We start from the raw sequence: 14,947 nt of genomic DNA on the forward strand, positions 1-14,947 counted from the left end.
AAACTTCTTCTTCTTCTGCGGAATTCAGGTTCCTAATAATCCTTAAACTTCATATCGGGAGTTTCATTGCCTCCACAGACCTCTGACAATTGAAAATGTGCGTCAACCATTTATGAGTAAGGCCAAAACTAATTCAGCTAACCCATTTCGTTTTTACATAACCTGTCATGACTATGTAAATGATGTCATAAATTCAATGCGCGAACAAAAAAATGGGTTATGCAAAACTATACCTATGCGGCTTATGCAAAACTATACCTATGCGGGTTATGCAAAACTATACTTATGCGAGTGTCGCAATTTCAGAGGCCAGAGCCTCCATGAAGTCATCAGTCAGCAGCAGGTTCTCTCTTTCACTCCAATGGGGTTTTTTAACATTAAGCACAATGAAATGTCATCAACTCGACCTCTGTAATCTAAAATGTCCAAGCTATCCCTGACATCGAATTTTTGTTTACTAGATCATAATTTTCATCAATATCTATTATGTTTAATGGAATTTTATCCTGAACCACCCATGTTGATTAAAGGTTATTTAAAGTTTATTTTGTTTAACGACACCACTAGAGCACAATGATTTATTAATCATCGGCTATTGGATGTCAAACACTTGGTAATTTGAAATAGTCTTCCGAGTGTAAACCTGCTACATTTTTTCATTAGTAGCATGGGATCTTTTACTTGCACCATCCTACAGACAGGATAGCACATACCACGTCCTTTGATATACCAGTCGTGGTGCTCTGGCTGGAAAGAGAGATAGCCCAATTGGCCCACTGACAGGGATCGATCACAGACTGACCACGCATCAAACAAGTGCTTTACCACTGGGCAACGTCCCGTCCCTTGTTGATTAAGCCACTTTAACATCAAGATAACCATGTTTGACTGCATGGCTAGCCCTGCCATTTGCCATATGCAAACTTTAAAGACAATTGCCAGATATTATTTTAATTTGGCAAAATAATTTCATATGATGATTGATATATTGTTGCAAAATAGCTGAGTTTCTGTAACTTTTTAAAGTTTAATAGATAATTTGGCAAAACTTTACCATAATTATATAGTAATTATATAATGGTGTTGGTAAAAAGTGCTTATTCTGTTTGCTGCTAGTGCCGGATCCAGTGGAATAGTGGTTTAGCAATTGGCTTTAAAGTGGCTGGCAGGTGTTAGGGTTTTTTTTGCCATCAAATAAAACAATATAATTTCATTAAAGTCTGAAACTGTAAAAACTGTGATGGCTCTCTCAACTGAAGCCAGCTACATTGGATGACTTTGATGAAACTTTACTGGTAGATGCAGACGGAGAAAATGTGGGCACATCTGGCAGTTGAAGATCTGAAGAAGAAAAAAGTAAATAATTTATACTAAACAACAAGAGCAAATAACAACTACCAAGTACTTAGTTAATGTTATATCTTCTTCTTTTTTTGGATGACATCAACACATACAGGTAGGCTGTATTTTACTTAAGAACATTTGAATGTTGCTATTTGCAATGACATATTATTTTGCAGCTTTATATTCATAAAAAGAAATTGAGAAAACATACACCATTTTCTCTTTTATAACTACTGGCTGTTGGGATGTTCAGACCCAATCTGATTAAAATTAGCTCTACTGGTCTACCAGTAGATCTAACAGCATTGCGTGGACTCAAATGTCCAGGTGACATTTTATCTATAAATAACAATTTAAATATCGACCAATTACACTTCGCCTATTATAGTGTTATTCGGAAGCATACAAATGTTTTAAATATCGGGTGAGACTATTTATGCAATAGGCGAACTCGATGGTCTATTTCAACATTGAAAAAAACAGGGGGAAAAGTGCAGTAATAAACTCTGGATTGTATACTGGTATAAACAGATTTTATGGCTATACCATCATGGGTTTTTTTTCCCCCGATTTAAAACGAATATTATATGTAATTTTTATATTGAAATTAGTTTCCGGCATACTTCTTAATTCACCTGCATCATTTTGTATACCCTCGGCATAATCCCGAATGTTTTCAAATTCTTTTCAAATCACTGACATGATTTTGCAAGTAAGGTTTTGATTGATCGAATGAAAGGTCAACTGGACATGAGCTCCAACAGGGTGCTGTTAGATCCACAGGTAATAGTAATTAACCAGTGGAACTAATTTTAATTAGATACATAGTCTAATTACATAGGGGTAATATGCCATTTGTTGAGGTCAGATTACGTTGAAAAGAAAAAGACCATCAATGAATGTTGAAATGCACTGATGGGTTTGATTTCAAATACTTTAGGCACAAATTCCATATGTCTGTAATCCATATGCATATACATAATCTACAATGCTTAATCTGAAGCAGTCACTTTTTTATGCAAATAGGTTGAGAGGATTCCATTTATGCATCTCCGGATGTATTGTTAATTACATACACATATACAGATTATGGACAATTGGAATATGCGCCTCATACAGACCGCAGATATCGGTGAAATAACTATTAATTCATGGTAGTACTGAACTATTATCCTAGTATTGGCTTAATCATTATAGACAATTCATTATACATGTAGTACTTAGTGTTTTCCCTTTTAGGGCATTTTAACCATTTTCAGGGCACTTTTTTTTCATTAAAGACAAAAAATTAATAGAAATAAAAATAAATGTAATTAATGTGCTTGCTTTAATAAATGAATGACAAAATATATAACAGGGATATTTTATTTATTAATAATATGTTTTCCCCGAGTGTTTAATAAAGGCAATTTTAGAACTAATTATTGAAAATGGCTTGTTTAATCTCGGGGCAGCATGGCGCAGATTAAGGAAAGATTGCGCTAGACTATTGAGGCATGGTGCCGCACCATGCTAAAACAAGCTAGGGAAAACACTGTAGTACTGAACTAAGATACTACAGTGTTCTAACTGGCAGTCTTACCATGTTGGTTCATGGTGACTCCACCAAGTAGATCTGAAAGACTGTCTACATCTTGATCCATCTGTTGCTTATCTTCTTCTAGTAATTCCTCTAGCTCCGCCTCCAGCTCATCCTTTGTGACATCTGCATCAGCTGACTCCGCCCCTTTAGACAGGATATCGTTGACTTCGGACTGGTCTTCAAGCACCTTTAACATTAAAAGTAAAGATGAGATACAAGCTGCATTTGAGTGTGTTCGTAATTACAATTACAACAATCTTCCAACTTGAAAATATGTCCAAAATGCAACAGATTTTTTTAATGTACGAGTTGTAAACTTGGAAGAAAAGTTATCCGAGCGACCGGCACCTATTAAATTTAGATGAAAAATGGCAGAAATAAAATGTTTATCTCAACTCCATTTTGATGCTAAAAATAAAAGCATACACCTTAAGTGTGTTATTGGTGGGAGACAATTTTAAACACTTTTTCAATTTTTTATTAGCAATAAGCAGTTGAAAATAAAATAGAATATGGATGTTGGGATATCAGTAGGTCAAGAACAACATTTTTATACAAAGAATATGATGGAGGGTGTGTGATGTATAGAATGTATAGGGGGGGGGGATGTGTGTAGCAGTTTTATTCCCTGAATGAAATGCCTAAGTGTGATATTCATATTATTTTTAGAACAAATCATTTCCACACAAAAATGTAACATTAACCAATAATTGAATTTCCGTTACATTCAGTACAATATAACATCATCCCACTGGTCCAGCCGTAGTAATGGGAGTTTGTTTAATTCTCGATGAATGTAAAAATTACGTCGTCAGGGAACGTCATACCTTATGATGTCATTTTATATTGGTAATTTGTCTTACTGAGCATTATTGTTTTAACCAAAAAAAAAAAATCATCTGCAAACTTATATGAGAATGGCTTTGCCCATTCACACAGTTTGCGGATGATTTGTTTTGTTCATACCCCGATGAACGTAAAAGAAATAACAGACAATCCTGAATTAGAAATAATTAATCACTTGAAATAGTAACACCTGCCATAGTTGTGTATCTACTGTTTAGCATATTTTAGGGGATTACTTAAAAGGGATGATGAGAATGAGAGAAATGACAGTTTATAATTGGGTGTAATTATGATAAGCAACCAATCTTACATCTTGCAGGTCATCAATCACGTTTTCAACTTTATCTATGGGTGTTTTCTTAGTCAAGTCTTTGATTGCATTCATACCCGATTCATACGCCTTCAACACCTGTAACAAGAAGTGAAATTAAAACACTTGACATAAACAGTGATTAATTCTTCCATTTTGAAATAGTTACCTTTTTTATCAATTAGTATTATGGTGTCATAGGCTGTTACAAACTTAGAAAAATTTTCATGATTTTAAAGCTAAAAACACAACTTGCAATAATCACATATTATTATTAGGAAGTCATTGATCGTTAAAATGCATCTAGTAGAACTGGAAACACTAGGATACATCTGGTTCGTCAAAACTGATAATATAATTTTACCAAAGAATGTGTAATTTGATGATTAAAAAGCTGTAATAACCAAAAATACTTTACTCAGTCTAATAACTGGAGTCAGTGCCTTTAAATTCAGACCTTAGCACAAAAGGAGTCTGGAGCCCCCAAAAAGTGGAAATTAATATTACATACTGAAATTTTCTAATGCTTAGAAAATTGCAATTTTCTGGGGAAAACATTATAACAAACAGGAGAATGGAAGACTTGATTGAAGACTAAACAACAAAGTATTTTAAATATGTACTTGTAGTCCTCACAAAGAGTTAAAAACAGCTTACAAAGGAAGCAAATTCAGGATAGTCCCTTTAATATTAATACAGTTTACCATTTCATTTGTAGCTGCATCCTCAATTCTGTGTATTATCATCTGTAGCATATCCACAGTAGATGATTTCTTGTCCATAAGTTTTTGAACAGTTTGTCGTTTCCGCAGTGAATGCAGAGCCTGAAAATTAGGAATAATTTGCCAAATATTTTTTCATCATCCTGTGATATAATACATGTACTATATTCATTTGCCTAACATAAACATAATAATCTAACAGCCGTAGTACAGACTTATCTGATAAGATACAAAATGAATTTGAGAGAAATACATCATCTCATACTTCCCCTCATAATAAACCACACACCCTCATAATGGATAGAGTATAAATTAGAGATTAACAAATATTTACAAATCCTTAACTGAAAATTCTCTTTCAGCTAAATGTCTAATGCAGACAAAGATTATTAGAAAACAATTTATTCCATTATCCTAAAATACATTTCTATGAATAACTTTCATCAGCACTTCACATATTAAACATTTGGGGTAAATTAAAAATAATAATACATGTATTATGTCCACAATAACAGACTGTAAACTGACAGAAACAAATGTGTAAATTTTGCACCATTCACATCCTACCACTAGTCACAAAATTTATACACACACATTATTTTCCATATGCCAAGTTCAGAACTCATAGTTTAACGGGAGCCATCACTCTCACTCCACATCACTCCTCTGAGACTAGTTCAAGGAGAGTCACTTTCAGCTCCCCTTAACATATGATTTTATATGGTATCAATAACATAACATCTTAAATGGTTCACCATAATTAAGTTAGGGGAGCAATTACTCACTCCCCTAAAAAAAAAATCACGTTAACTTCTGTAAGTTGTGTATTTGCAAAACAAACACAGCACCCTACTGATCCAGTTTCCAGTAATTAAAATATGTAAAATTGTTGAAAACCACAAAATGGAAAATGTGTACCATGTGTTTCTTTCCATTCCTCACATGAAGCTGAGCATCTTGTGTATGTCTGTAATAGAAAGCATTAGGTTTTTCACTGGTACTTACTCAAAGCAGATATGAGTTAAATTGAAATAAGACATTAAGTTCAGTTTGTTTTGTGTCAAAATAAGGTACTAAAGAAAGAAAAAGTCTTGACCATCCCCCCCCCCCCCATGCCTACTGACCCTGGTCAGGCTGCTGATCCTCTCTTGTACTTGCCAGCACAGACGGTCCCTCCTCCCACCCCAAACCCTTCCGTCTTAAGACGGAAAAGCCGGCATGGGCTGACACCTGCACCCACGACAGGCTTGCTCGGAATGTGCAGATTAAACTCTATGACCTGACCTGATCATCTGACACTTATGTATATAATTTTGTTTGTGTAGTTCGTAAATACTGATTTTATGCACAGATATCTGACATATCAAGGGCAACTAACTCTAATCTTCAGCAAGATTCCAATACAAGCAATAGTAGAGAAATTGCTTTGGTTGATGGGTGTGTCACATTTTGTTTTCAAGTGACAACTCTGTTCATACTTTTTAAACCATGATAGATGACTTTAAAGTTATATCCAACAAATTTAAGGCAGCAGCATTAATTTTATTTAGAGGCACTATAACATTATAGATCCCTACCTGTCAATTTGTGGTGACAAGGCCTCGATTTGCTTTTCCAGGTTCCTTTTCACTTTTTGTATTCTAAAAGTAAAAACATGAGGAATGTACTTGACAAAACTTAAATAACATTTTGATATTTTTTTTCACTCCCAGATAGTAGTACAAGATGCCACTTTAAAGTTAAAGTTGTTTTGTTTACAGACACCACTTATAGCACATTGATTTATTAATCATCCGTTATCGAATGTCAAACATTTGGTAATTTTGAATCGTAGTCATCAGAGAAAACCCACTACATTTTTTGATTAGTAGCAAGGGATCTTTTATATGCACTTTCCCACAGATAGGAAAGCACATACCACAGCCTTGGACCAGTTGTGATGCACTGGTTGGAATGAGAAAACATTTGGTAATTTTGAATCGTAGTTATCAGAGGAAACCCACTACATTTTTCGATTAGTAGCAAGGGATCTTTTATATGCACTTTCCCACAGATAGGAAAGCACATACCACAGTCTTGGACCAGTTGTGATGCACTGGTTGAAATGAGAAAAAACAATCAGTTGAATGGATCCACTGATGTGGTTTGATCCTGTGACTCAAGCACCTCAGGTGAGCACCACTCAACCAACTGAGCTAGATCAATTATTATTTAAGACCCAGCCCTTTCCTTTACTAGCTAAATATTAGTTTAATAGTACACACTCTGATTCATACTCTACAACATGATGTATACTGGAGATCAAGAGTGGATTCTGTGCTTTACTAGCTAAATATTACTGTTTAATAATACACGCTCTGATACAACATGATATATACTGCAGATCAGGAGTGGATTTAAGGGCTTTACTAGTTAAATATTACTGTTTAATAATAAATGCTTTGATTTGTACTCTACAACATGATATATACTGGAGATCAGGGGTGGATCCTGGGCTTTACTAGCTAAATATTACTGTTTAATAATACATGCTCTGATTCGTACTCTACAACATGATATATACTGGAGATCAGGAGTGGATCCTGGGTTTTACTAGCTAAATATTACTGTTTAATAATACATGCTCTGATTCGTACTCTACAACATGATATATACTGGAGATCAGGGGTGGATCCTGGGCTTTACTAGCTAAATATTACTGTTTAATAATACACGCTCCGATTCGTACTCTGCAACATGATATATACTGGAGATCAGGAGTGAAAATTGGGCTTTACTAGCTAAATATTACTGTTTAATAATATACGCTCTGATTCGTACTCTACAACATGATATATACTGGAGAACAGGAGTGGATTGTGGGCTTTACTAGCTAAATATTACTGTTTAATAGTACACGCTCTGATTCGTACTCTACAACATGATATATACTGGAGATCAGGAGTGAAAACTGGGCTTTACTAGCTAAATATTACTGTTTAATAATACACGCTCTGATTCATACTCTACAACATGATATACACTGGAGATCAGGAGTGAATTCTGGGCTTTATTAGCTAAATATTACCGTATATCTTCGCCTATAAGTCGAATTTTTTTCACCCAAAAATTATTTTATAACTTGGGGGGTCGACTTATAAGAGGGTAAAAAATTTCACCAAAAATATTACTGTTTTGGGGATTATTTTACAAGTTATATTGTTGAAGTATGCCATGTATTTATACTCAAATATGTTAATTTGACACATTTATTTTTTATAACCTTTTTGTTTTGGCATTAGAACGGTTTTGGTTATGCGAAAAGGCGTGCGATCTCACTCACATGCCAAGACAACAGTCCACTTAGTTAAATTAACAGTCATCACTAATAGTAAAAATTTAAACAATACAGACTACCTGTTGCCTGAGTTTATTTTGAAATCTGGTCACTGGCATTAATGGTTGTTCAAACAATGTTTTGTCGGTGATTAACTTCATGAATATTACTGAGCTTTCCCTTAAAATAGACTGATCTCTGCAGTTCACTAGAGCAATAGGGACACACATTTGGTACAAAACCCTGTGTACTTTCCAGAGTTATCCTCCTTACATGTATTAATATGGCGGCAAAATGTGATACTTTCAGTTTTATCGTAGTGATCTGTTGTTAGTGTTTATAAATAAAGTTGTTGTCTGTGCACAAAAGCATCTGTACAGTACAATACAGTAACAATCAAACAGCTTTCACTCTCTACTAAGGGAATATTTATTTTGATGCTATGTAATAATGATAGTTTGATTGGAATAGTCTGATTATATTGTGATGTACAAAACGTGAAAACCTAAGTTTGTAAAATAATTTTCTTTTGTTCAAATATTGTACATTATTGTTCTCATGTGCTGAAAATAAGAAATATTTCAATATTTATAAGTTGTTTTTCATGGGTCGACTTATTTAACGGGTCAATAAAAAAAATATGTTTTCAGGGCTTGAAATTAGGGACTCGACTTATAGCCGAGATCGACTTACAGGCGAAGATATACGGTACTGTTTAATAATACACGCTCTGATTCGTACTTTACAACATGATATATACTCGAGATCAGGTGTGGATTGTGGGCTTTACTAGCTAAATATTACTGTTCAATAATACACGCTCTGATTCGTACTCTACTACATGATATATACTGGAGAACAGGAGTGGATTCTGGGCTTTACAAGTTAAATATTACTGTTTAATAATACACGCTCTGATTCGTACTCTACAACATGATATATACTCGAGATCAGGAGTGGAGTCAGGGCTTTACTAGCTAAATATTACTGTTCAATAATACACGCGCTGATTCGTACTCTACAACATGATATATACTGGAGATCAGGGGTGGATCCTGGGCTTTACTAGCTAAATATTACTGTTTAATAATACACGCGCTGATTCGTACTCTACAACATGATATATACTGGAGATCAGGAGTGGATCCTGGCTTTGTGAAAGGATGGACTGCTGCATATACTGAATGGAATGTTCATTCTAAATATGAGCAAGGGACAACAACAGGTAGTGTTTAGCAGGGCAGTTCTCGACCACAAGGGGATGCTCAAGGCAGAAATTTTCACAAAAGTATCTTATAACTTTAAGCATTATAGAACTAAAATTGTTTCGCTAATAAAATATCCATTATTACATGTAGGAAATTATTTTGGTAAATTAAAATAAAATTCACCAATTGTCTTTGAAAATCATAACTGGCAAATATGATGAGTGCCATAACTACCCTGGATGCTTGATAATGGTCCCCCCCCCCCCCCCCCCCCCCCCACCGCATCCTCCCAAATCAGTCCATGTAGAACAGAACTATGAAGAATGAAAATGCACCATATGGATACGGATAGACTGTGAGAGATGTTTTAAAAGCTAACAGTGTAAAGCTGTGTCAACTACCTAAATACATTAAGTTCCAACTCCTGGATGGGTTTTACTTCTTGTTCATTTTTCTTGCAAAACTTTATAATCTGAAAAAAAGAGAGAAGACATTTTATATTAAAACCAATGAAACATTTGACTGGTGTAAAAATAATTTAAAAAAAAAGTTTGCTACATGTAAGTGATCCAACTAAAACATGTAATGCCATGTATTAATTGCATAATTTACCAGAACACAAAAGAAATTTTATTTTTAAAATATACATACATGTAGTATATTTAGAATAATAGATCAATATAACAATACTAACAAAACAAGTATATATACTGATCTGTGTTGTGGGAATGGGCAAGGCATTATGATAATCACCCCATATAAATGCTACTACCAATAACCAGTTTCATCCAAATGCCAAAATATTTCAGTCTGAAAATCACAACAAACAAATAAAAGTTTATATAAAATTTAAAGACATTCAAAATATCATATTAATTTTGTTTTTAATTCAAAAAAACATAATTAAATATCATAGGTCTGCAATAACTGAAAATGTCAATATTATCTAAGGGAGATAACTAAACCAACAAACAAAAAGGGAGATAATTCAACCAAAATATCACTTTTGGATGTAGTAATACTGGGTAACACTGTCATTTGCCAAATCATTAAACACAAATTAAAGTTAAATTTGGCAAACATATATAATTATTAAACTATCCGATTCATTAAAGATTCTTAATTTTTATTTTTTGTTAGGTTACATATTTCATGCCCAAATTTGCCAAACTGCTAATAATTTTCAGAGTCCATCTTAAACGATGGTAATAAATGCAAGGACTTGCCTCAAGAAAAGACCAATGCTGTTTACCAACCACCCAGATGTGGAGTGAAAAACAATATACTAAGTCTTTATCAGTTTATGACTTCTATTTCCTCAAACCGGCCTAGGTGGTGTTGTGGTTAGGCCATCGGTCTACAGGCTGGTAGGTACTGGGTTCGGATCCCAGTCGAAGCATGGGGTTTTTAATCCAGATACCGACTCCAAACCCTGAGTGAGTGCTCCGCAAGGCTCAATGGGTAGGTGTAAACCACTTGCACCGATCAGTGATCCATAAATGGTTCAACAAAGGCCATGGTTTGTGCTATCCTGCCTGTGGGAAGTGCAAATAAAAGATCCCTTGCTGCTAATCGGAAAGAGTAGCCTATGTAGTGGCGACAGCAGGTTTTCTCTCAAAATCTGTGTGGTCCTTAACCATATGTCTGACGCCATATAACCAAAAATAAAATGTGTTGAGTGTGTCGTTAAATAAAACATTTCTTCTTTTTTTTCTATTTCCTCAAAGTAATACAAACAAAACAAACCACATCATTTTCACCGATCTTCATTCGGACAATCTTCTTATTCTTCTCCAACTGTGTAAGTATCAGATTCAAATCAGAATCTGTTTTACACAGACTCCTGTGTTGATCTTGCAAAACAGTCATCTCCACAATGTTATCCGTCGACTCGTGGTTCACACAGTCATAATGATCTTCAAGAAGACGAGCAGACATGTCCTGTCAATTATTAAAAATTACAACTCTTAAAATACTGATGATTCTATTTGATTATTACATGCAATATTATCCAAACATAATGCTGAATTAAATGTCTCACCTATATACTTTGTTGTTCAATTAAAAAAAAAATATTGTTTTAATTCATTATGTAAAATTTGTAAATAATCTGTAGTTTTTAAAATTATTTTAGTTTTTTTTTTACATGCTTTGAGACCCATGTTTTATCTACATAAGAACATTTGGCATACAATATTTAAAAAGTAATAAAAATAACACAAGTTGCAAATAAGCATAACTACATGTACACATGTATATACATTTTTTGTCTAATTAAAATTACATTCAAAATGTGGAGCACCTTTACACCTTTAGTAATATTTTCAAATATTTTAATCATGACTATAACTATAAGTAAACTTATACATGTATATGTAATATGTCAAACTACCCTAATAACTTAATTAAGACAAAGTTGTAATTGATCATAACTCCACCTAATCAATACAAGAGATTAAACCAACCTGTAGATGTTCTACAATTATCAACTGTCCAGATACTTCTTCATTACTCTTCAACACAAACCCCAAACTCCAGTTCAAAGGTCGTTTCACAAAAGTTGTCATACCCCATGAAACCCATCCACTGTGACAAGATTGGTGAAAGTCTTGCAATGTTTGCAACTTTTTCATTCTGTATAAATAAACAAGAAGAAGATGTTTGCTTTGTTCAACGACACCACTGAAGCACATCGATTAATTAATCATCGGATATTGGATGTCAAACATTTGGTAATTCTGACTCATAGTCATCAGAGGAAACCCGCTACATTTTTTTAATACAGCAAGGGATCTTTTATATGCACTTTCTTATAGACAGGAAAACACATATCATGGCCTTTGTCCAGTTGTGGTTGAACCAAGAAAAAACCCAATCAGCTTAATGATCTACCGAGGTGGTTCGATCCTGCAATGCAAGCACCTCAAGCGAGAACTCAGCTGACTGAGCTCAAATGAAATGATTACTTATAATGAACAACTGTATAAATTATCAAATTAATAATTTGTTACAATTACAATCGCAAATATCATAGATAACTTAATAACAAAAACATTGTCTTTTCACAATGTTTTGTTTAAGTTTTATTTGTTTAACGATTTTACTGGAGCACATAGGCTATTATATGTCAAGCATTTGGTAATTAGTAGTCATTAGAGAAAACCCACTACATTTTTCCTAATGCAGCAAAGGATCTTTTATATGCACTTACAGGAAGTATGTACCACAGCCTTTGTCCAGCTGTGGTGCACTGATTGGAATGAGAAACATTTTACAGTGTATTATTTTAAAGTTACTTTGTAGGACTTGGTATTCAAAAATTTAACTGAACTTGTTCGACTCCCTTGGTAGCATATTTATGTCAATTCTGGGTTTTATGTGCATGCTCCCACAGAAAAATTTGAAAATTAAAGTCTAAACCAAATTGTTAACTATGATAAATTACTCTCTTCCCTTTAATTACCTTTTGATTTCATCCAACATTTTGTCCAGACAGACATCATAAAAAAAACCCATTGCAATGACACAGATTCCACATGGTAACCATGTCACTTTATACTGACTTCGCTGAAATCTCTTAGGTCAAAAGTCATGTAGGCTGCCATTATTGCTTCTTTATGGAATACTATACAGGAGGGGTAGAAAGATGTGACGTAATCTAACAACATCATGACATATGTTATTTTAAGGCAATCATCATATTAATTATATCACATTCTTCTGAGACTTCCACCCCTCTTGAAGAGTATTCAATAACAAGCAAAATGGCAGCCACACAGCAAAAAAAATCTCTGACGCCATATAACCGTAATTAAAATGTGTTGAGTGTGTCGTTAAATAAAACTTTTCTTTCCTTCCTTCCACACAGCAAAAAATTACATGCTTTTTGTCCTAGAAGATCTTAACGAAGTTGATATAGGTGACATGATTATATTCTAGTATGTGGAATCTATGCCAATGTAATTGGGTTTTTTTTAAACAATTTATGTCTGGACAAAATGTGGGAAAGTCTAAGAGTAATTAAAGGTATGAATGTATAATTTATCGTAGTTGTTACCATAATAGCAATGTGATTCAGAGTCAGACTGTAGATGTCCTGAAATACAATATCCTGCATTCTACCAATAAACTACATCATGACAAATGTCAATAGTACTTTTTTTTTAATTCATAGAAGGTCCCCTCTGCACTACCATGCCTGATACATGAACTGATTGGTAAAAGTGAAACTAAAAGTAGATAAGGTCTGTTTATTTTTACCTCAACATTTCTTGAATAACTGTCTCAAGACAAGCAGGTTTTTTCCCTTTCCTTACAAATCTTAAGACAAGTGAATTTACATCTAAAATAAATTCATTATTTTTCTTGAAGTCTTTTAAGATTAACTGAGTCCAAAATTTAATTTTTTTATCCCATGACTGCGGGTTCAAGGACTTCTCCCTGAATGGTGCAAATAAAACAGACATCTTCTGATCATCGCCCCACTCTGGGCCGAACTGATATTCGTCGACGTCCATACTGATAAATCGACAAAGTCAGATTATTTTACTGTCATTGTGATCTGTGTTTGATTCAACTGTTAACAACAACACACCACTGTCACCAGCAAGATGTTAATGTGAAAACTGACAACCCTATACTATGCAGGTTTTTAAAAACAAATTAACTGTCATCAGTGGAACAGTCTACTTTCATTTTTCTTTGGCGTAAATTTCACCCGCCGTTGTAGAGCTTCAGAAAATACTGTATTTTAAAGTTAAAGTTTATTTTGTTTAACGGCACCACTAGAGCATATTAAGTTATTAATCATCGGCCATTGGATGTTAAAAATGTGGTATTTCTGACATATAGTCTCAGAGAGGAAACCCGTTACATTTTCCCATTAGTAGCAAGCTAGGAATCTTTTATATGTATCATCCCACAAACAGAATAGCACATACCACGACCTTTAATATACCAGTGGTGGTGCACTGGCTGGAATGAGAAATAGCCCAATGGGTCCACCAATTACTTCCTCAACTAATGTGTGTGTGTGTGTGTGTGTGTGTGTGTGTGTGTGTGTGTGTGTGTGTGTGTGTGTGCGTGCTTGTGTGTGTGTATTTTTATTTTTCATATTTTAGATGATGTATACAGTATATATTTATTTAAAACAATTTTAAGAAATAATATCCTTTTACGTGTTTCAATTATTCATCTTCAGAAAGGAACTTCTAAATAACTGCTCAATATGATGTCATACATGTTATGACGTTACTGCGGTAGAAAGGGAATTGATAATTACTTAATTACGTAATGATTGCTTTTATCTAACGAAGAGCATTAAGAAATGGACAAAACTTTCTAATAAAATACATTTCTTTTGTCTTTCTTTTCATTTCATCCTTGGTATCTATGTGATAAAATGGGAAAATGGTGAATTTAATATCTGTTTGTGCCGCACATGTATTTAAATGTGAACTCATAATCTTTTATATTTGAATTTGATTTAAAATTGTTACTGAGAGGATATTTTGAAACTAATTCAACATAATCATTTAGATTTCTATCCTACCTTAGATACATATACATATACATACACAGACACACACACACACACACACACACACACACACACACACA

General features: G+C 34.0%; 1 protein-coding gene across 1 annotated transcript; it reads right to left on the minus strand.

The window, feature by feature from the left end:
- Positions 1–723: 723 nt before the first annotated feature.
- Positions 724–13,969, minus strand: LOC121384312 (charged multivesicular body protein 7-like). The gene is made up of 10 exons (XM_041514645.1): positions 13,589–13,969; positions 11,794–11,962; positions 11,075–11,269; positions 9,730–9,800; positions 6,382–6,444; positions 5,723–5,771; positions 4,787–4,906; positions 4,083–4,181; positions 2,927–3,113; positions 724–1,341 (listed from the first exon to the last, which is right to left on the minus strand). The coding sequence occupies exons 1-10, from the start codon at positions 13,843–13,845 to the stop codon at positions 1,250–1,252; spliced, it is 1,302 nt and encodes a 433-aa protein (XP_041370579.1). The 5' UTR covers positions 13,846–13,969; the 3' UTR covers positions 724–1,249.
- Between the last annotated feature and the right edge of the window lie 978 nt (positions 13,970–14,947).

This window comes from Gigantopelta aegis, chromosome 10 (assembly GCF_016097555.1).
Source record: "Gigantopelta aegis isolate Gae_Host chromosome 10, Gae_host_genome, whole genome shotgun sequence".
In the NCBI taxonomy this organism is placed as follows: Eukaryota; Metazoa; Mollusca; class Gastropoda; order Neomphalida; family Peltospiridae; genus Gigantopelta; species Gigantopelta aegis.

Bases quoted from the DNA above. Each gene is read 5' to 3' on its own strand.
- LOC121384312 (XM_041514645.1), bottom strand. From the start codon at position 13,845: ATGGACGTCGACGAATATCAGTTCGGCCCAGAGTGGGGCGATGATCAG. The intron at 9,801-11,074 runs GTTTGTTTTGTT...TCTTTTTTTCAG, and splicing joins AGATCGGTGAAAATGATGTG to ATTATAAAGTTTTGCAAGAA. The intron at 1,342-2,926 runs GTAAGACTGCCA...TTTCTTCTTCAG, and splicing joins AGTCACCATGAACCAACATG to ATCTTCAACTGCCAGATGTG.